This window comes from Manacus candei, unplaced genomic scaffold (assembly GCF_025592945.1).
Source record: "Manacus candei isolate 608988 ecotype Guabito, Panama unplaced genomic scaffold, ASM2559294v1 h1tg000007l, whole genome shotgun sequence".
In the NCBI taxonomy this organism is placed as follows: Eukaryota; Metazoa; Chordata; class Aves; order Passeriformes; family Pipridae; genus Manacus; species Manacus candei.
In genome coordinates this window covers 4,765,140-4,788,206 of record NW_026138055.1, presented here as the reverse complement: position 1 = coordinate 4,788,206, position 23,067 = coordinate 4,765,140, and the positions used below count along the sequence as shown (strand labels likewise).

The window sequence follows — 23,067 nt, the reverse complement described above, 5'->3', positions numbered from 1 at the left end:
TTAACTTTGGTATCCTGGTTAGTAAATGAAGATTAACTGTTTTGGTGGGGTTTTGAGAGTGTGTCCAAACCAGAAATTTTATATGGAAAATTTTGAAAGGATTACGTTTTTTAATCAGAATTTCCTTTTGGCTGAAAAATGTTTTTCATCTGGGATACACAATGCTCAGAAGATCCCTTATCTGAGGAGTCACATACACGGCTTACACAACACCAAGGCCTTTTCTGCTCCTCACCCCAGCAGCGAGGAGGCTGGGGGGGCACAAGGAGTTGGGATGGGACACAGCTGAGACAGTTGACCCCTAACTGACCCAAGGGATTTTTCGGATCATAGGGCATCATTCTCAGCATCTTGAGCTGGGCGAATAAGAAGGGAGAGGGGAAGTTTGGAATGATGGCATTGGTCTTCCCAAGTCACTGTTTCCCATGATGGAGCCCTGCTTTCCTGGGGATGGCTGAACACCTGCCTGTCCATGGGAGGTAAATGAATTCCTTGTTTTGCTTTGCTTCCTTGTGTGGCTTTTGCTTTACCTGTTAAACTGTCTTTATCTCAGCCCCTGTGTTTTCTCATTTTTACACTTCCAATTCTCTCTCCCATCCCACTGGAAGCAGCTGAGCTCAGTTGCTGGTTGGGCTTAAGGCATGAAAGGCTGCTGTAGTGGTGGTGGCACTGAGGAGATAAAGGCTTCTTGGTCAGTATTATTTATAAATTGCATTTAGTCCCAATGCCTGGTGGACCTCAACCCTCTCCATGAGATGGGAGGTCAAGAGCTAACACGGAGCATGGAACAGAGAGATGTGGCAAAGAGAACAGGAAAGAAGAAATGGTAATGAGATTATCACAGTTATTTAGCGTCTGCTGTCCTACGTGGTCCCAGAAATAAGTGAAGACAGGGTGTCATGGTTTGAGAGCTCCAAAATCCAATTCCCTAGTCCAAACCCCCTCCCACATCTCAACCCAGAGTGAGATGTGTTTTTCCAGACACCACACAAGGCTCAAAAAGGGGGAAAGCGATTATATTACAATGACTGTACAAATAAATACTACAATACATTATAACTATTTCTACCATTTACAATGGATCAAATCTCTTCTCCCCTCCAAATAAAAGTCCAAGAGGGAAGAAGGAAATGATCTCTTTCTACTCTCAGAGCAGCAGTCTCTCTAGGGTAGCAGTCTCTCTGTTTTGCTCTTCTCATGCAGCAATGTCTCTAAGACAGCAGGCATTTATCTTCTTCCCATGCAGCAGCTATTCTTTTCTGTAGAACCAGCAGATGGCAAAAAGGCCCTAAGGAAACACCATTCCTTCTTGGCTCTGGCTCTGTATTCCAAACCCACTGTCTCTAGATTTCTCTTGCCACTGATCACCACCCTTTTCTTCTCCCCTTCCTTTCTGTGGAGGAGCAAACCCTCCTGCAAGCCAGGAGTGGGAAGGCACTGATGAACCTGGGCTTCATATATGTCCAGGAGATGAGTCCTGAACTATTAACCTGGCCATATGAGTGATGAGTGAACGTGTCTGGACAATCCCTTCACTTCAAATGGAGGCTCCAGTAAGAAATTTTTATTTCATCTGGATTGCAAATTCATGGGAGTAGCACAGTCACTTCAAGAACTCACAGTAATAGAATCACAGAGTCATTAAGGTAGAAAAAGATTGCCAAGATCATTGAGTTCAACCTTTGACCAAACATCAGCAAGTCAACTAAATCATAGCACTAACTTTTATTATTGACATAGAGTGTCATATACTTTCATTATTTTATTTCTACATTACAATAATGGGATGTCAGACTTTGTGGAAAACCTCTTCCAAAGCTTGCCGTGCTGAGCCATGCTGGTGTTACCATTGACTATTTCTCTCTATCCCTTATGTTTCCCTGTAGTTTTTCTAGAGGAAAGGATTAATCAGATGCTCTATTATCACCTCCTGACAGAGCCAGGCAGGCTTATGCACTATCATCCTCACTGCTCATCCAAACTACTCTGGATAAACACCGTCACTGACTTAAGGAGTGCTCAGGCAACCTCTTGTCCATGGACTAAGTTGTGGAGGTTGTCGAAAACACCTGGGACAAGGATATTTTCCAGCAACTCAGCAGTTTATTTAGCAAACCACCACCCATGGCATTAGTCACAGCCCCCAGGTGCTCTGTAGGTAAAACAAGTCTGATGTACTGGGCAGAGAAAGGAGGATTTGTGAAGGAGGATTTCTGCGCTGCCCAGCATTGGTGCCACCAAGGTCCCACTTGGCCATTGTGACTTGTGGCTACTGGGAGATGCAATCAATTTAATTCAGGTTGTGTCTCTCCCAAAAGCCAAATGGTAAAAGCACACTAAAATGTGACTTGTTGAATGGTGACCAACAGAACAAACTGCCCCAGACAGCTGCTTTTCCCAGGTGTTCCCTTCCTGACAGGCAGCTGGAACTGATAAAGCTGTAATTGCCCCTTCCACTTCAGAGAGCATCACAGGGAGGGGTGCACAGAAAGCAGCCTCTGTCCTACCTGGTGAGCACAGGACTCTCATGCAAAGGAGATCTTTCAGTGGAACTAGCGCAAGGATGTGGAGAAAACTTTTTTTTTAAAATTTTAATCAGCAAGTATCACAGATGCTTTTAATACATGTAAATACCTTGGTCCCTCTCCATCTTCCCAGCCCTGGTCCTGCCTGGCCATGCCTGTAGGAAGCTGGTGCAGAGGATGAAGCAGAGCCCCACATTGCTCCTCCATGGTACAGATGAGCAGTCAGTGGTTTGCCTGCCAGAGGAGCCCCAGAACTGATCAGGCTGGTCTCCTAGGAAACAATGGCATTGTTGCCACTGGAAAAGACATCCTGTTGGGCCATTTGTATTTATCTGGTATTTCCATTCTCTGCTGATTAACCCAGCCAAGTGAGGTCTTCATGTGGTAATTACAGCACAGCTCATTTGTGTGTGTTTTACAATGGTGTTGATATAATCCCACTAGAGCACCCCAAGCATGTGCAAGGAGTTCCCACCAGAAATCCAAATAACGCCCCAGTGCTGCTGACAGCTTAATAACATGACAAAGTTCAGTCTTGCTGGATGTCAGGGACAGGAATGTGGTTCAAGCTCTGACCTGGAGCTTTCAAAATACTGTACAGTTGAGGCTGAGTGTTTGACAAATAACCTTTTCTTTGCCTGCTCGAATCCATCAGACGCTACCAGGTGCCATGGAGAGGCCACATGCCACTGTTAAAATGTTAAATTGAGTGGCACAGCCATCGAAAGCTCTGGGGAGGGACATTTATCTTTATTATTATTGTTATTAATAATGCAGATATTGCTGTGCATTGCATTCCAAGGTATTTTTGCAGCACTAAATCATCCAAACACCCATCGACGGCCCTGATAAATCACACAATAAACCAAAATTCAATACAGCTGTCAGCCCAGACCCCAAGCAAAATCTCAGTGAGCTTAATTATAAAGTTCAGGCAGGGACTGAGCCTGTTTGCAAGGGGATGAGCAGCAGCATGGCACTGCCATTCCAGGCACTTGGGAAAGGCTGCATCAGCCCTCTCCTCCTGCTTCACAGCATCCCAGTGCTGCCACAAGTAGCAGGATGGGGACAGCTGCTCATGACAACATTTCTCATTGTTTTTCTCTTTCTGCTTTTTCCATGCTGCTTTTTTACTTCTCCTGATTTATTTTAAGCTTTCTCTCCCTTTCTATTATTTCTACTTTTCCTTTTGCTCCTCTCTTTTCCTTCCATTTTTTCTTTCTCCCTCAACACTTTCCTTCTGTCTCACCATCCCTTTCTGCTCTTTCCCTCTTCTTCCCCTCCTGATCCCCCCATCAAAGCGAGGAAACCGTAACCCAAAGAACAAGAGTTGAACCTGTGCCAATGCAATGGGCCAAGAGGCTACATATGGAACCAGCAAATCACAGAGCCATGAAGGATGTTAGTGATTTAAAGTTATGTATATTGAAGTCTGGATCTTAAAATGAATCCATAATGGTAGAGGTAACTAATGGAGAGACTTAACTGACAGCAAGCAGAGTTTTTTCTTTAACATTGTTATATTCCCACAAACTCCTCTTTTCCTGTCCCCACCCTTCTGTTCCCCTTTCTGATTAGTTCAACATCCACGTTGACAACGAAAAGCTAAAGCTGCTTCTTTATGAATAAAGATTTTAGCCCATACACCATAAATATGAGTGCTACTCCCGCTGGATGCAGAGCAAGGCATCCAATTGGCTCCAACAGCTGTGGGGCTCTCCCTGGGGAATCATGCCCATGGCGAGGGACAGTGAATGTTCCCAGCGGAGCAGGCACAGCAGCACGACTCTCACTGCAGTGTGATAAATAACCTCCCGAGGACCCAGGCTTCAGCAGAGACATGTTGCCAAAGCCAGCTGGTCCCCTGTGGCAGATCAAATACCAACTGCACTGATTTTCTGAGATCATTAAGGATACTTAGAATTAAAATGCTGCACAGAGGGAAGGGTGTCACTCTATGTGTGTATGCCCATGCATGTAGAAATAGATGTATATATGGGCACAAAACATTATACAAGGGAAAACTACAGTAGTACATTACTACACATGAAAACTCAAACACTCTAAAGCTAGGAAAAATCAAATACTGCTCACCTCCCCCAAATTTGTTACTTTTTATATTTTAGCATCATGATGGCACTGGGACCTGAAGCAACAGCTGAGGGGCAGGAACTTCTGAGCACTCTTGATTGCACTTGAAAGCAGTGAGGACACAACCCAAACACCTGCCTTTACTACTTAGTGTATATACACACCATATACACCATACCTATATGTCTAGCCTGTGAGACCTCCTTTGGCTTAGGCCACCTAGTATCCTCCCAAACCAGCTTTTGGAATCATTTGGAAGCTCATTTGTCCAAGGAGGTTTCTAATAAGTGATTTGCAGGCAGCCATTCAGTTTAGGAGGGCAAACCAGTAGGGACAGGAGCCATTTTGTGCCAGTCTGTCCTAGAGACTGGGAGTCATCCCAGCATATTGAATTTATTTGTGAAGCAGCGCCCTGAAACTGCAGCGCAGTGTGACATACTGAGAGAAATCATGCCTTAAATACGTGAAACCAAGCATTCAAAGTGAAAACTCACATCTGAAGTTTTCAGTCTTGGTTCCCACGCTGTGAAACATCATCCCATGCCCCTCAGGGACACATGAAGTGGTCTAATGACTGTTTGTGAAGCAGTTACAAACAACGCTGCTGCAGAAAGCACATGATACCACCCTTCCCAACAGGCTGAGAAACAAGGAATAAAGGCAGCCCAGCACCACACCATGCCAAGAAAACAAATTGTATCACCCATCCAGGGCACTGAATGGGACAGGAGCTGCTCAGGATGTGGTATGTGAGCTGTTGAAAACTGGTACCACAACCTACCCACACAAGGAGCTGAATGAGGATTACACAGGTGACCCGAACTCCAACAGGTTCTTCAAAGTCCTTCCCTTGGCACCAATAATGTTCTTTAACATTATTTTAACAAAGGGTTGGGAGAAGTGGAACTTCTTGCAATAAATTCTTTCTCACACTTCTCAATTAATATTCTTCCATCCAGCTTTTCCCAGAACCTGTGGCTTTCAAAGCAAGGGAACCAGAAAAAATCCTCCCCTATTCTCTCTACTCTGGAAATCAGGAGCACAAGGGTTACATGTGCACTAAAGAAAATATCCTTTCTTTTTGTTTTTGGCAATCTGGGATTTTCAAACTGCTGCACCTTCTTCCCTATGGCATTAAATTCCCCTCTGCATTCTGCAATGCTGATTTAGGCAGAAACTTAAACAGATTAAAGTCCCTGGGGTGTACACACAACACCCAAGAGAGAAGGGCTGCATTTCCCACTAGCTGCTGAACAACAGGGTGGGTTGGAGATTGGCCACCAGCCACTGGCATTGCCACACTGAGCTCTGGGATGCTGGAGGAGCCAGTTCCAGTCCTGCTGAGGAGTGACTAGACTGCGGGTTTTTCTTTTCCTCCAGGCTTCACCAGAGAAAGGCAAGATCCTGTCAGCGGTGGCTGAATATTGGCCAGATTATGGGGCATGTGGGTATAGCCTATATTTATTTTTTTTAAGTATATATTTGTTTGATGTTTTGCAAGCATCTGCTTAAGATTTCTGTGCTTATCTAACAGGAGGAAAGAGCCCATTCTTCCCAAAGCCAATTCAGTGCTAGAAATGTCATAACACTGCTGGGCCCCTTCGTTTCATCCTTCGCCAGAGGGACTCCATAGTTCCTCTGCTACTTCTTGGAAAGCCAAGAAGCAAAGGCTGGCAATTAAAGGCATCTGCTGGGCTCATGAAAGGAAAGGCATGCACGAGATATGAAGGATGGATGACACCTGAAATGTCTAAACTCTTGCCTGGCGCAGACTGGACAGATTGCAGTGTGTCTAGCAGGACATGTAGAGTGTTACATCAGGTATTGAGATAAAAAAGAAAAACCAAACTAAACCCTCCTTGACAAAGCTTCCCCCCACCCCATCCCTGAAGGAAGAGGTGCCAGCGGCTCCGTGGAGCCCGTAAAGGGCTCTATTTTTCACATGGCAAGCAGGGAGAGACAGCAATACAAATCCCCGTCAGAGAGAGCGATTAGCTGGGTAGAAGAGATCCTTCAGAGACCAAATGACCAAAAAAAATGACCAGAAGCAGCAAGATATTGCTATGGAAAAGGGAGAGCTTTGGCTTGTTCAGAGCAAATGCATAAGGAATGATAAAATAAAGACAGGAAAAATGATAAGTGATCCAGGTTGTTACTCACCCCATTTTTCATCATTCAGGGCAGTAATCACAATCACTTAAGCACAGAAACCTCTTATTTTACACAGTGCCCAATGGATCTGATGCTCTTAGTTTCACTGCTGTAAAACGTGACCTAGACCACTATCCAGAGAGCCTGAGACCAGTGTCAGGTTTTTTTGTACAGTGAGAGGAGCCAGAGCTATAAGTAATGATTTTTAATGAAATAAACACTAAAAAACCACCACCAGTGTAGAACATTTTTTATGTGTGGTCAAAATCCAAGGTTGCTACCAGCAACCCTCTGTGAAGCTTTCAGTACTGACCACTCTCAGAGATGCTCAGCAGGATGGAACAGTCTCATACCTGTGGTTCTGGTGAGGCAGGGACATGATGGAGTTGTGCAAGGTGTGAGCTTCTATTAGAAAATGCACACCAATGTCACTAATCAGCCAACAACAATGCTGGCCATGGTCACCTACACAGCTGAGTGACCAAACAGCAAAGCTGAACTTCCACTCAGGACTGGCTACAAAATGGGCAAAAAAGATATTTATTAATTCTTTGATAAGCCCAATGGCAAGTTTTTCAGATTCCCTGGTTTTCTTTCATCCTGCCACAATTGGAGAGAAAGGGAAAAAGAACACATTTGCTCTGAAGACGCACCTGGGTGCTTGCACATCGAGAGCTTGGCCCAAAAGCAGTCAGCCAAGGCCCTAGATTTCTACAGTTCTGAACAAGTGAACAGGTATTTCAGCTAACAGGTATAACAACTAGTTAAAACAGAAACATTAGGCTGGCACCACCTTGAGTTTGGAGAATTTGAAATAGATCCTCATTTTTATACCACGCATAACATCAAAGAGATGTGGTACCAGAGTGATGCAATACTACAGAGATGTGGCCCATAGAGTACAACCTTGGGTGACCAGAAGAGAAGTCGATATGTAACCCTGGAGAAATCCTACTTGTTCCTCTCCAGCTGCAGCTGTTGGATGATGAACTCCTGTTGCTTTAGATGGAATGTGATTCCCTGTCATTTGCTAAGAGAGGGATTCCAAGCCTCTGTCTCTAATGCCCCTCTGGAAGTGGTTTGCTCTGCGGAAGATAAATTCAAAGTTTTGTGATGGAATTCAATTTACAATACTTCACATTTGTGTATCATAACATCAGAAAGGCCATCCTAGAGCCAAGGCACCCAGCCCTCCCTCAGCTGTGTCTAACCTCTCATAGCTGAAGCAGTGAAAGAAATAAGACAAACAGAAATCTACTTCCTCATGGACCTTCTCTAAGCCTTGGTATTTGGGGACTTCTTGACCTGGAAATGGCTCCCAAAGTTTCTTGTTTAACAACATTAACAGATCTGTTCTTCAGGAAGTTACTATGTCCATATTTGAACCCCATATTCATTTTGACCTGCACAGCACCCTCTGGTAAAGGGCTCCAAAGTTTAATTACACACTATGTAAAAAGACATTTCTTTCTGATTATTTTAAACTTGCTGCTTGATTATTTCATTAGGAACACATAACCTGTGATATAAGAAATAGTGAATAATCATTCCCCATTTCACCCCACCCATTATTTTATAGACATGTATTATAACCCCACCAGTTCTCATATCCCATTTTTAGATCATGAGTAGTTGTATTCAAGCTGTGACCACACAGTTTTTTCTTGCAGCCAAGGAAAAGTTGCCTGTTCAAAAAAAACCCCAATAAACAAAATAAACAAAACTTCAGGAATAACCCAATGACAAAATAAACCACTTTTATTCAAATTATCAGGTGTTAATCACTCTTGGAATATAATTATAAACAGCTCCAATACAGGAAGGTGGATTTCTTCATTTAACAGATACTCAGTTGAAGGATACAAAAGAAATATTTACTTAATCTATTTAGAAGCTTAAAATGAAACAATAAGCAGATACTTTTTTGAGTTTAAAAATTAAACTCTTTCTTCAATAATAAAATATACTACCTATTATACAAAAAGGACATTATTTTATTCACAGTTGACAGAGTACAGTAGCACAATCATAATATGAAAGGTGAACTGCAATGACATTTTAATTATATTTTTCCTATTATTATAGATTATGAGGGCTAGAGTAGCACACAAAGACCCTAATCAGGCTCCTGCTGCGTAAGGAGCTGCACATGCAGAGAAAAAAATATACAGTTCCTACTCCAAAAGGTTGGAATCTAATCTAAAACTGCCCACTAAGAGAGGATGTGCCTCAACTGAAAAACACAAGTCTGCAAAGGGATTTATCCTGGCTTTCCTTCTTATCTGATGGAGACCCCCGGAAACACAGTTACTTTTCACTGTCAGCCACCATAAAATGGTTGTTTACAAATAAATTACTTTTCTTTGAACCTTAGCAGGTCTGAGTTTAAAGGTAATTCCTGCTTTCTCCTTACAAGTTCCTGATCTTGCCTTTAGTCCAATAATTCGGGTGGTAGCCCTGAAGAGATTAGGCATTTCTGAGATTAATGACATTTTGGAGGAGAAAATCCAGTCATCAAATTGGGTGTTAGCCTTTTTAAATGAGCCAATTTTTGCCTGTATAACGCCCTGAACAGGTACTGTGTCTGTCTGATCAGCAATTGTGGGTCAGTTGGGGCCATGCAGGTCTCTGCACAAGTTGCTCACACACTGGATAGGAAACTTTTCATACATCTCTTACGGACTTCCAGACCAGTTCCTGCTATCCTCTCTCAGTGGAAGGACAGTAGCATGTACAGTGGGCTCCCCTTCCTCTCCTTCAACCTCAGACCCTCTCAAAGTAATGAGGATCATGCCCCAAATGAGTCAGGATCTGAAAGTGAGCGGGTTTGTGGGGGAAAAAAAAGCACTTCTGTTCACCCCTAAATCTCACTATGCAACTTGGTTTTGATCTTCAGGCTTCAGAACTGAAAACACTCAGATTACAAAAATAAATCTATTGATCACTTCATCATAAATTTTCTAGGAAATACAGAGCAGGACCCTTCAATTAAAAAAAAAAAAGAGAAGAAAGCAACAAAGGGGGATTGCCGTCGTAGCTCCAAGGTTTGCGCAGATGAGGATCCATTCTCTGAGCAGCTATTGGGAATTTGTTCACGACCTCTGAAAATACAGTCTCCTGCAGCACAAGCTGTCAGTTTTGCACTTGGAAAGAGGGTTGGTTGGGGTTTGGGGTTTTTCATCCTAATTTCTTACAGTTAATAATGCCCAGTAATTTCCACCACTAAACAACACAATACACTCCCGGTTTGTTTGAAACCCAAGGCTTAGACACAGAGTAGCTTTGGAAATGAGAAGTGAGGAGGCCTGGCAGCTCAGTGCACTTAAGGGAACGTTTTTAGGCCATTTAGTAGGAGTTTATTGCTCCAGCACAGGAGGCTTTGAGCACTCAAGCACGACAGGGTGTGCATTGTTGTGCCAGAACTGCCCGCCCTGGGTGTGTGTGGTGTTCGGCAAAGGGCCAGGGACTGTGTTTAAACGCACCCGCACGAGAAATGCGATTTAGGCAGAACAAAGCACACTCCTGTTGTGCCTCCCCGTGATTATAAAATAGATCTGTGTCATTATAAATAGAAAATGACTGGTGACAAAGATGCTGCTTTGACTCACTGCTGAGGCCAAGCTCCTTCGCTGCGGTTCCTGATGTCAGACCAATTTAGTGGCTGCGCTGCAGGCGAGTGTGTCTGGTTTGGGGTTGGCCAGTCCACATCTCATGATGGTTTAATCTCATTTTATAACTGCGGGGGATTCACTGGGGTGCTTTGCAAGCAACACGCTCCTTCACCCAAGGACAGTCCTGGACGCCTTCCGAAATGTGTTGTGCCCACTACAAGGCTCAGATTGCTAAACAGCAAATTACTCTGTCCTCCAAGGGACTGTCAAACTTTCTGGATCTGTGAAGTTGAGATCCTGCTTCTACACAACTAAATGGTGTGGTTCTTGTTTATCCAAATGGGAACCAAATCAAAGACACAGAAATAATAGCGCTGTTTCAAGAGTGTAAGTTTTCCTCTTCATGCCACCCTCCATCCCAACAAACTTCACAGCAGTATTGCATTAAATAATGCAGTAAAATTATCAGAAAATATATACTTATATATATAAAAATATATATGTATATACAGTTTCTATGTGGAAAATAAGTCATTAAAAAATAATATTTAAAAAAAATGGAAATTAGAACTGATTGTTAAGTCCCTACTGCAATAACTGGAGTATGCTGTTCATTTAGTCCTAAGCATGCTCCTTAAAACAAACTGAGATCTTTCTATTTCAATTATTTAATCAGAATTCCACTTCCATATATATTTTATACCACAGTTTATTCCCAAAGCTGAGGATAACCTCTCATTTTCTGAAAGCTCTTAAAAACTTTCTTAAAGAAAAAGTAGAGAAATTTACTGTTTGCAAATTCTATTTACTTATTGCTAACTTCCAAACTAAAGTAGTTCATTTAATGAAGGAGAAAAAAAAGAGCGAAAAAGACTGATGTGGTGCCTGTAGCCATTTCCCAAATTCTTCAGAGTTTATAGACCTAGGGAGACTGGGAAAGAGCAACTTCTCAGCAGTGCAACAGAATAGGCTAAAATGACCCTGTGAAACCCAAGCGATTCTGGGAATTAAAGGATGTTCGCTCCTGTTATGGTTCTACACTGCAAACTGCTTTTAGGGTTCCCAGTAGTACCCATTAGCAATAGCCAAGCTTTTCTGTTTTAATTTAATTTAATTTAATTTCCACCAACAAATTCCACTCTGTGGTGAGAATTGACAGTATCATGTTGAGAGCCATTAAGGCGTATTTGGATTGTTTTTACTCCATGTATGTATATAAAAAAAAAATACCCCACCCTTTCTTTAGACAAGCCACTTCATAATAAGAGTGAGGCAGACACAATGGAGGCATCATTATGCTGTGGGATACCACCATAGGGAGTGTGGTTGGAGATACAGGGGAACATGCCTTGGCACTGCACTACCAGCCTGGTCCCAGCTCCACTCTGAATCTCCCCATGAGACTAGAACAGAGCCTGGTAGCACCAGTCATGTTCCTCCAGTTACCACCTGGACAGACCTGGTGTCCTTCTGCACTAAGGCCCTGTATATCGCTGCTGCTTCCTTTTCTCCTTGAGTGCTTTCTGTTCTCTTAAGGACATCTTTGTAACTTGAAACATCTTCATGCTTATGTAGCCCTTGGCTTTGCTGGGAATTCCTATCGGGAATTCCCCCACTGGGAATTATGCCACAGGGTTTCAAAGGAAAGAGAATAATAATGCCCTTCATTAATACAGGCTTTTCTGTCATGACTTTTAGGCCTCTCTCCAGGCAAGCAGGCAAGCACATGTTTGACATTAAACACATGAGTAGTCTCTATTCACATGCTGCAAGCTAGAAATGCTCATTAGTGCTGGATCATGGCCCCAGCTGAGCTCTAACACACTCCAGCAAGGAAGCTGGGCTGGAGGAAAGGTGGCCCTTTCATCATGGTTGCACTATCACTGGCGAAGTAGCTTCGGGTCCTCCACAGGGTGATGGGTTGTTCCCTTGGCAGCAGAGATGCGACCTGCTGAGCTGTGACAGTGTCATCATTCAGAGCTGCTTAGCTGATGAGCACAGTTCAAACACACCACATTCAAACCCATCCTCTGGAGTATTTTCAGCGTTAGCACCTCTCCAATGAATGCTGAAAGGGGAATGATTTGGGGCAACAGGGTTGTAAGATGATTGCTGTGGTCTATGAGAGCCTGCAGAGCCCTGTGTGGAGAGTGCCTGAGGGGGGATTACAGGGCTCTTCAGGCCTTTACGCCACATGTTAAAACATGGACTGATCAAGTTTTGGAAACCAGCACTGGATGGTGTCTCTGGGCTTTCCTGGGTCCAAATGTTGCAATAAAGCAGCTCAATGCTCTCTGCTTTCCCTGCACATCAGCCAGAAGGGGAGAAAAGGGGACAGGTTCCCTCTTCAATGCTGAGCACTGAGTGAGTCACAGTTCAGCGTCCAAACCAGCAGATCCCTCCTGACCAAGGAAATGGGAAGTTTTGTGACTCAGAGGGAACATGTCTACTATCTCAGAGAAATCCCTAGGCAAAGCCACCTTCATGGTGCCTTGCTCATGCCTGTGCTGAAATTCATAATCCAGACTAAACAGTCTATCACTCTTGGATAAAGTATCCCAGATGAAAAGACCCATTTTTAAAAATGCTTTTAATACTGTTTTCTCCAGAAAAAAAAATAAATTACTACCTCCTTCAACATCTCAACAAGTATAAACCTCACAGCTTTCCTACCGCCTCTGGAATTACCAGGTCATTGCAGACATCAAAATTAATGAAGAGATGAGAGATTCAGCAAAAAGGCAAAATCTTACTGGAAAAATATTTCTTAATATCAAAAGCGATCCTAGAATAATGAATATATCTAGAAGAGTAATAAACAAATGCAAACTTCCTGATGCTTGAAAGAATACACATGAAGTAAGACACAAGACTTTAGGGATATATTTTTCTTTAAAACACCATTTCATTTAAAAAAACCCAATGCTTCCATGTGCTTCTGGCTTTACAGGAGTGTGACTTCCACTGGCTAAATTTTTGCAATACTTCAAACTCGGCTAATTAGCCAAACTCAGTCGATGCAGAAAGGGGGTTTCATCCCACCAGACGGAAGGGTTGCACTAAAACACAGTTCCCTGTGTGCCCGTCCTTGAGCACTCTGATACTTAGCACTGAGGAAATGGTTGTGGCTAAACTGGAGCTGAATCTGAGCAGGGACAAGAGAGGAGGGTTAAAACAAGGTAGCCAGGGGTTAAAATGAAATAAATAAATATTCAAAAAAATGCTATGTGCATTTCAGCTGAACTTTCTTGTAAGAAAAACAACTTTTTCTAATTTCTTTGTGATACAGACTGTCATTCCCTGCTGGGCAGTGGCTTTTTTTAGCTGGTGCAAACAGAGGAGTAACCTGTAGCTCTGTATTGCACACTAGACCTGATAAAGCAATATCATTGTGTGATTTCTATTGGAAAAAAAATGTTTCTCTGAAGCCCTCATTTAAATAGACTTGAAACAGATACTCTCTAGTCCCACCTGTACAGCAAAATGACCTCTTGGCAATTCAAACAGTCTAACAGAGAATAAGAGTAACTAATCTATGGGATCCTCCAGCACTCCCATACCACTGTTAATAGAAGAAAAATCAATATTAGTTCCAATATGAATGGAGTGTTGGATTGACTGAGCAGGGAGCTTTGAAATAAATATCTAAGAAATGTTTAGATGAAATGGACATCTTCACAGACATTTGGTCTGCATTTTTGAAATGTAGATGATTAAATCCACATTGTTGGCTTCTTCCCCCTCTGCACTATGTCTTTCTTTACATCTTGCAAAAAATTTATGAACAAAGTTATTATAAATCTGCAATGTCTTTCTTGTCACTTAGATTCTTTTCAGAAATGCTGCCTTGCCAATGTAGATATACAATCCTGTATGATTAATATTTATTACTTATAATTCTAAATACAATAGAAGGTCACAAAAAATACCCTGCCTAAAGGAGTCTGGAGCCCTTTAAACTCTCATTGGTGATGGGTCCTGAGTCTTGAGAACTGAGCTCAAAATCTTAGCAAAACACTTCTTTGTGTAGGATTTCCAGTATTTCCTGCTTCTGACTACAAAAGCCAAAAAGCACAAAGGTGAGCGAAAGTTACAGATCTGAAAACATGAACTTGGATTTCAAACTCAAACAAAGGTCAGGGAATGCCTGAACCTGTCCATAATCTTGTATCAGCCTATAATAGAGTTATGAGTAAAATACAAATTAGGATGCAGAGTGAGACTTGAATTGTGGCAGAACAGGCATGGGAGCTGAAAATTGCTCCATTTTCCTCTTATTCTTTCTCATACCCATAGTTACATCTTATCTAGATATTTAGGGGGTACTGTTAGGAAAATGAAGATATTTAAAGATTTTTTTATTATTAATTAGAAGGAAGGTAGCTTGGGGATTTTTAGATTTTTTTAATGAAATCTTTAAAAGTTTTTAAGAACATGCAAATCATCTTAGTGCTCATTGCACTTACAGCTCATTTTCTTTGTGGTATAAGCCCAACCATTTTAAACATAATTTTTCAAAAACAGATGCAATTTGAGGTCGCTAAGAGCAACTGATTGTGATTTGGCCCTTATCTATGAAAACTACAGAAAGACATATAAGAATGTTTCAGAACCACAGGATTCAGCACACTGGTGAAGACTGAGACACGGAAATCAGGGCAGACCCTGGTTTGCCTACCCTGCCTGAGATCTGCTGCATGTTTGGACAGTCTTCTTTTAGGAGCTAAATACAATAAGCAGAGAGAAAGAATCTGCATCCGCCTCTGTGTCTTTTATTCAAAGATTCACTGCAACTGTGATTAGGCAAAGAGACTGACTGAAGTACAAACCTGAGAAAAATGTAGTTTCTGTTGATCAACATGCTTCAAATCATACTGGAAGTAAAAAAGTCCCTGTGACCATTGGTCAGGTAGAAGACTTTTCACTAGGAACAATTTGGCAGAGCTTTGCTAATAACACTTTTCTAAACCAACCGAGCCATCTTGACCTGCACGGTGAGTGAAAACAAAACCAGAAAAACAGACAGAAAGGACCAACTCAATCAAGATAAATAAATAAATAAATAAATGCCAGAATAAAAGGGAAAAAAAAAAAGAAAATAATATCACAAATAATAATTCCAACCTCATGAAGAAATGTTTTTAACAAGCCACATGTGCTTGTGCAGACACTTCTAATCTCATTAGATTTTTCTGGCTGCTATTAGTGTTCTCTGAGCCAGCTGATTTCTCAGCAATATTTTAAAGAGTGCGAGCCTTTGCCCTCCTGTCTAGCCACTGATAAAACAGCCCATTCTAGGAGAAGATTTGAGAGTTCATGGATTTTTCTTATAAGGTTTTGAAAGTTCAGAACAAATTGACCATTGCATGAGAAACAATAGTCAACCACAAACTATCTTCACAGTTAATGAGTAACATTCTACTCCCAGCTGGGTTAGTGTGAAAAGTGCAATAATCCCACCAAAGCAACAGGATGGTTTCAGATTGTCATCAGCATCACACGGCAGAGGCTGGCGCTTGATGCTGTCTCCACTCCTCCAGCTCTCTGGCTGCAAACAAGCCTGCTGTGAGGTTCCTGTTGGTCACAGCTCACCAGCTCAGGGGGTTCCCCTCAAATTCGTGCAGCTCTAGCAGCTCTGATCAGAAGGGGAGCCACATCAGGTTAGAGCTCAATTTTGTTTTATCTTTTAAAAGAGCAATAAATCCCCCTAAACTGAAAAATCATGAGCCATGTGCACCGCTATACATATTGGGGCACATGAGTTTCAAGTAAAAGAGCTGTCAATCTGAATTTGCTAAAGGAACGTGCAAATAATCACTAGTATAAAGCAGATGTGCCAGGAAGGAAGTACAGATAGAACAAAATAATTACTGTTAGAAAAAAATTCCTAATTCAGAATCATGGAACCTGGATCGGTAAACCCTGGACGAACGGGACTGAGGCATGTTGCACGGATTTCTGCTGGCATACTTGCTGAATTTCTGGCTGGAAACGTGCCTCTTACTGTTTCAGCCTGCCCTCTTTGAGGCTCTCAGAGCAAACTTCTCCTGGGGTGAGATGATGAGCACTTGAAAGTGACCCATCTGGAGCCCAAGGCGAAGAAAGCACTTCCCCCTGCCTGGAATTCGTGTGCAGCGACAGCTTTCTACTGCTGATCCAAGTTTCCCAAGATAGCAATTATAAAGGAACTGGCAACCATACAGTCAAGATGACAATATCCTACATGGTTTGGTTAGCTGTGCCAATTCCCTCTGTGGGTGCTGGAGTCAATCTGCTGCCCCCATTATAGCTGTGTCTGTCTGTCTCTACCAACCAGCTGATCCACTGGGCATTTTGGCACGAGCCCTGCTCTTCCAAGGGCTGCCTGCTCAATTGTTCATTCACTCTCTTTTGCTTTAAACATTTGGATCCAACAACACCATGCAAATTTTATGCAGAGTAGCATCTGCAAGTCTGACATATTCGCTATGGCTTCCCCCTCTTCCACCAAGTTAAAAATAAATACCCTATAAACTCTTGGGCCTGCTAAAACAGAACGTGCATTCAGAGAGTTTATTTAAATATAACTGCTAAGAGTATTTCTGCTTTAGGGTCAAACTCCTATTTTTCCCCCCCTCTCTCTTGTATTTTGTTCATGCCTCAGGATTTCATTAGCACTGGGGGGAAAAGCGTCCTTGAAATAACCTACAGAAGAACCAGTTCTACGTGTTCCTAACTCTCTTATCTGAATATTCAGCTAATATCTTATTTTTAAAACTGTAAAGACTACAGGTGGTGATATACGCCCCACATGAAACAAGAAAGTTGTAAAGACTCATTTCCAATACTGATTGCAAATAATACTAGTCGAGCCAGATCTTAGGTTAGACTTTAAAGGGTCTCCACCCACCCCACCAGAGCTGCCTTTTCTCCAGGGAGAAGCAGATTTGTCCCTGACCAATACACTTGGAACAGGTGAAGTCATAGGGATGCCAACCAGACAGCATAACAATAAAGTACATCTTAAGGCAACAAGGAGAAGAGTCTGTAAAAGGGGATACTGAGCCACCACTGAGGTCAGTTAGGACTTGCTGAGCCGCTTGGCCACATCTGCATAGGCCTGCTCGATTTCCTTGTCTGCTGCACAGGTGTTGGTGAACTCGTCCCTGGCATAGGCGTTCTTCAGGTACCGCCACAGCCCCGTCATCTCCGTCGGGAACTCGAAGTTGCGGTATTTCTTTGCAACAATCTAAAACAAAAAGACAAAAGGGAGAATAAACCATCTTGCTCGTGATATATTTCTCCAGATTCCTCCCTAGAGAGCTTCTTACTCTTTCCTGCCATAGAATTAACTGCAAATTAGAGAAATGCTCGGTGACTTAGAAAAGCCTGAAAAAGGATTGTTGGTTGTCCCCTATCTTGCAAGGATGCTAGTTGGGCTAAGGACATTCTAAGTCGGTGACCGGGCTGCTGCCAACAAAAGTAGTACAAAGGTACTACTTTTATGGTACCTGAAATTCACTATTTTACCATATTGAGTTTTGGGGGATTTTTTTACCAGTTTTTAGTATATTACTTAAAGCTGAGATGCCACACAAGAAAGAGCTGAATCATAAAAAGAAAGACAGATTTAAGAGAAAAGCATTAGTAAAAATTATAATTTTTTCATATTAATATTTCTGTTTTAAATTATTTTATACATATACTATATTTTAATTTTAATATATTTAATATATTTTGCCTGCCCAATGGTGTCAGAGGATGTAACCACCTACAGCTGTTGGAAGGCTCTATCCTGGTTCATGAAAAGGAAAAATTCAGGGTGGTATGGGTAGCATGATTAAGAAACCAATATGATTTAGCAGATATTAGAAACAGGAGCACTGGGATAAACTGGTGAGAAAATGGTTATTTCAAGACTTGTTAGACTAGGAAATTGTCTATCAAGGGAAATTTTGGATTTCTAAAAACACTTAGGCTCTTATTCAGGAAAATAGTTAAGTGCATACTTAATTTTAAGCACCTGTATGGTCCCATTGAAGTCAATGGGATTAATCTGTGCTTATAGCTTGTTGGTTAAGTACCTTGCTGGATTGGGATATTTCAGTTTCCCTTATATAGAATAAGCCTGTGGTGACAGAGTGAACTAGTTGATAGGAAGGGAGGGATTAGCTAATTTAATGAGTGCTTCCAATCTCTAGTTTTTCTGACAGTATAAAATTGTTCCTGGGCATAAATTACATACATATGTGCCACAGAGTTCCCCTTCATTTTTAAAGCACATGGTAGAGCTGTTTTCCATCTCAAATTTCTTAGGACAGTCATGTTCTCAGAAATTACTGTGATTTGTTTTTATTACCAGGATTCGCTTGGTATATGCAAGTCAAAATCCTGTCCTAAACTGCATTTAATTAAGCATTCTTGCCTTCAGTGATGCTTTACACACATATGGGGAAAATAAAACCTGCTGAGAAACTTAGGATTTTCAAAATTTCCAGCACACATCTTCCATCAAATGAAAAAACAATTTACCCTTTTCTTCTATCTACAAAATGTTTTTCAGGATATATCCTATGGCGATGCTTGTCTGAGAAAAATTTTCATTCTCCTCTGACATCTTTCATTTCATCCCAAGGAGACAAGAACCAGTAAGGGGCCATACATTCATTTTGTATTGTCTGACTACAATGTCATCAATGAAGACAAGCCAAAGAAAGTGCTAAACCTGTGAGGATATTATCACATTTCTCACCTGGTGACTTATGCACTTTTTAAATTTATTTATTTTTCTTTCTGCATGTGTGCAGTCAGCTCCCAGGCTCAGTTTATGTTTTGGCTCATGGAGCCAAATTAGATGCATGACTTGGCTTTAATTCCTAGCTCACTTGCTTGCCAGGGTCTGCCAGGTATTTGCGTTATTCTAAAGCAACATGTCATCTGATAAATTAAATAAATGCAACATTTAGAAGTCAAGATGATGTACACCATTTGCACTATACCAGTGACCATAGTACATCTTAAATCCTGGACCTCTGTGGTGACTTTGATTTGTTAACTTCTCTGTGTGAAACACCAGATGGAATAAATATTCCCCAAAAAGATGGACTGCTGCTCTTAAGTTACAAATGGGTGGGACCTGCCTAAGGTTTTGACAAGTCTCTTAAGAATACTAGGAACTAATTAATACGAAAGATTGCTGTTACTTGCAGCAGGGTAAAAATAAAGAGATGAGATAGAACTTAATATTGTCTTTGCCACTAATCAGTGATGGGACAGTTTTCCCATGTACTACGTACAAAGTTTCCTTAGTTAAATTATAGGAAACACTGAGGAATAAAAGTGTGTTTCAAACTGCTCTTCTAGGACTTCAGATCTCTCTGCTGAAATACGAGTTGGCTTTAGCACTCAGCTGCCAGAGTAGGGCACATCACTGTCAGACAAGGCTTCTTTGACCATTGCATGACATCTTTCACCTTGACAACATGGAGTTTGGGCAGAAGGTTGCAGTCAGCAAGAGTCAGGTCATCTCCATCCAGAAACTTGCGTTTGGACACTTTCTCCTCTTCAGTGCTGTTTGCATCAATCTCCTCTGGCAGAGGGGTTTTCAGGTAGTCATCGAGCTTCTTCAGAGCCTTCACCAAGCCTCTTTCAAGAGCTTTCCCAAAAAAACAAAGAATAAGTGATTAGGGCAGAGTAAGAACGGTTTATAAACACTCACTGTCAATGGCTATGGTAGTATCTAGAAAAAAAAGCCAAGAACCATCTCTTTGTTGTTAATTTGTACTCCGAAGTCTACACAACCTTATGACAAAATAGCCCAGCAAGGTCTGCCTGAGGGTAAAGCTCATCCTGCAATGGGAAAAAGGGACACAGGAACCTGTTGTGCCATGTTTTCTCCTGCCTAGACAAACAACAAAAAAACAGGGAAAGAGATGCCAGAAGGAAAGAACAGCTTATGATACACTAATAAAACACCTACGACCTAAGATATTCTTCTGGTCTGTAGAGGCCATCACACAGTAAACTGGAGTCCTGTACTCTGCTACTTTATTTAACTAAGCAGCCACATATGACTGCAGTGAAGCTGAATTTTCTAGCATTACTTCAGCTCTAAGAAATCTTAGTTTTACTTCTTCCAATCCCCTTCCAGAGTAATTAAAGGCAATAGCAGCAATTCCAAAGATTTCAGCTCTACGGAGCTGAAGGATATACTACAACTGAGATACTCAGCCACAGTTAAGATTCACATTTACCTCAGGTTCAACCTTAGCTGCAAATAGTCTTTTTGAGATGTCTCAAATAGGCTGTCACAATGGAGAGGAGACTTCAGAACAGTTACTAAAGACCATTTCCCACACTGCTGCTGGCTCAACAAATTCCGGTCTTTAAATAACACTTAGACCTCTACAGTAGAGTGCAAATTTTTCACCCAGGCACTGAATTTGTGTTCTTACACTTCATGTGCAGGATAATACAAAGACCTGATTGCAATAATGCACTTATAAAAAGCTGAAAAACTCTACGCAGGTTTACGTGTTACTTAAACTGCAAACACTCTGGGGCAAGAAGGGTCTTTTGCATTTCTGTTTGAAGGGTGACAAGCACGGGGAGTCCTGGTTCCCAACAAGTGCCCCAAAGTGCTAAAGCAACATAAATAAGAAACAGCAAGAATTTACAATGTGAAAAAATAACAACATGACTCATGGGCTCAGGGCCAGAATTTCAGCTGGTGAAAATTACCTGCAGTGATTTATACCTGCTGCAGATCTGGCCTGGAGTCAGAATTAAAAGCCTAATCCTGTAAAATCTTATATCTCTGAGTAACTTACTGCCACTGAATTTAGGAGAGTCTACTCAATGGATCAAGTTACTCAGGCAGCGCAGCAATACAAGGCCTATGGAGAGAAAGTACAAGGAGCAATGGTTTCAAACTGAAAGTGGGTTAATTTGGTTAGTTATACAGAAGAAATTCTCTACTGTGAGGTGATGAGGCATTGAACCAGGTTGGCCAGGGAAGCTGTGGATGCTCCATCCCTGGCAGTGCTCAAGACCAGGCTGGATGGGGCTTGGGGCAACCTGGTCTCATGGGAAATGTCCATGGCAGGGGATTTGGAACCACATGATCTTTAAGATCCTTTGCAACCCAAACCACTCTATGATTCTAAATACATTCATGGAGCACAACAGAAGCTTGAAAGGACTGTAGCAATCACCCTTCACAGAGAGGCTGGCTGGCACAGGTAGCTCTACAGGCTCTGCTGTCAGCCACCCCTGTATTTCTGGCATGGAGAGAAAGGCAGCATGTCCAGGGCCACTAAGGGAGCAGAAGCTGAACACCACAGAACAGGATTTCTCTGCTGCCCTTACATCCATTAAACCTGTGCCAGCGGTGGAAGTCAGATTAAGCTGCCTGATGCCTTGTTCCCACTGAAGCCTCTTGGCCCAGCACCAGGGAACCATACCAGCTCTTTTGTGGCTGACTCTGAGACACAGTGGCAAACCCTGGCTTAATTGATTGACTGGAGAAACGACTGTGATCCAACTGAAAACACCCCCACAAACATAGCAGGGAGGGAAAGAATTTTATTTCTGAAAGCAGAGCATCTAAAGCGACTGAAGTGCTGCCATCCATAAAACAAAAGTGTTGCCATCCCTCATTTAATCAATTCAAATTGAATTTTGACACTGACATTCTGCTGTCAGATGCTGGCAGTGGTGCCTTTAATTGCCTGCAGCTGTACTGAGTCCCACAACTTCTACTGGAGGGTAGTAACTCTGTAGTGTGTCATTTACCCCTATGTGGCAACACTCAAAAGATTTAGCAATCTCTTTTTGGTTTGACCTATAACACCTGTTGAATAGATAGTTCTCCTCCTCTTGGTCAGCCTCAGATTGTGTCCTCTTACAATGCATTTATGTCGAGACAATAGACTTGAATTACTGCGATTTAATTCACTTTTGCTCATCCAGATTTTAGAGAATTGGCTTGACACTGAGCATTTTCCAGTATTTCCTTCATCCAGTAGGATCATTGGTTCTCCAAGTCATCTGAGCAGTGTTCCAGCATCAGCCTGCTGATTAGATGCTTTGTGTTAGCCTGTGGGGTGAGTCAGGTGCGTGTATGGAGACAGGAGCAGCAGGTGAGATGTGTTTATGTAACTTTGCCAGAACTTATTAGGGTTTGGGTTTATTTTTTTGCTCTTTCTGCTATATCAAAATGTGTCATGGTTGACCCAAAAACAATGCCTTGAGTAAAGCCTGTTTGTGACACTAGGAAAACTTCTATCTGAATTCATGCTTGGCCCTTGCATACAGCAGCTTTAGGTCAGAAATAAGTATATGTTCAGGGTTCAGTACACTTGTGACCTAACTCACAGGCTCTGCTGGAACCCACAGGATCCTGACATCCCACGAGGAAATGAACCCACAGGATCCTGATATCTCACTGGGAAATTAACACACAGCATCCTGACATCTCACAGGGAAATCACCACATGGTCAAGACCATCTTATACCCTGATAGTCAAGAACTGGACCACTACTTATGACACCAATGACCCCATTTATTTAACTAAAACTCTTCTGATCCTGGCAAATCTCTCAAAATAGCCAGAAAAATAGAATGGAACTGAAAAAGGGAGGACTGATCCTCTTCCAATTAAATAGTGACAGAATTTTGAAAACTAAGAGAATTAAAATCCTAAAATTGC

At 42.0% G+C, this 23,067-nt stretch overlaps 1 protein-coding gene across 3 annotated transcripts in view; it reads right to left on the bottom strand.

The window, feature by feature from the left end:
• Window positions 1-8,507: 8,507 nt before the first annotated feature.
• The window catches only part of CLIC5 (chloride intracellular channel 5), a 77,227-nt gene continuing 62,667 nt past the window's right edge, over window positions 8,508-23,067 (bottom strand). For all 3 annotated transcript variants that reach the window (XM_051811684.1, XM_051811700.1, XM_051811692.1), the window contains 2 exons: window positions 19,831-20,012; window positions 8,508-17,606 (listed from right to left, as the gene is read on the bottom strand). In XM_051811684.1, coding sequence (XP_051667644.1) covers window positions 17,439-17,606; window positions 19,831-20,012 — 350 coding nt within the window. In that variant the 3' untranslated portion in view covers window positions 8,508-17,438. The remainder of the gene's footprint in view (window positions 17,607-19,830; window positions 20,013-23,067) is intronic.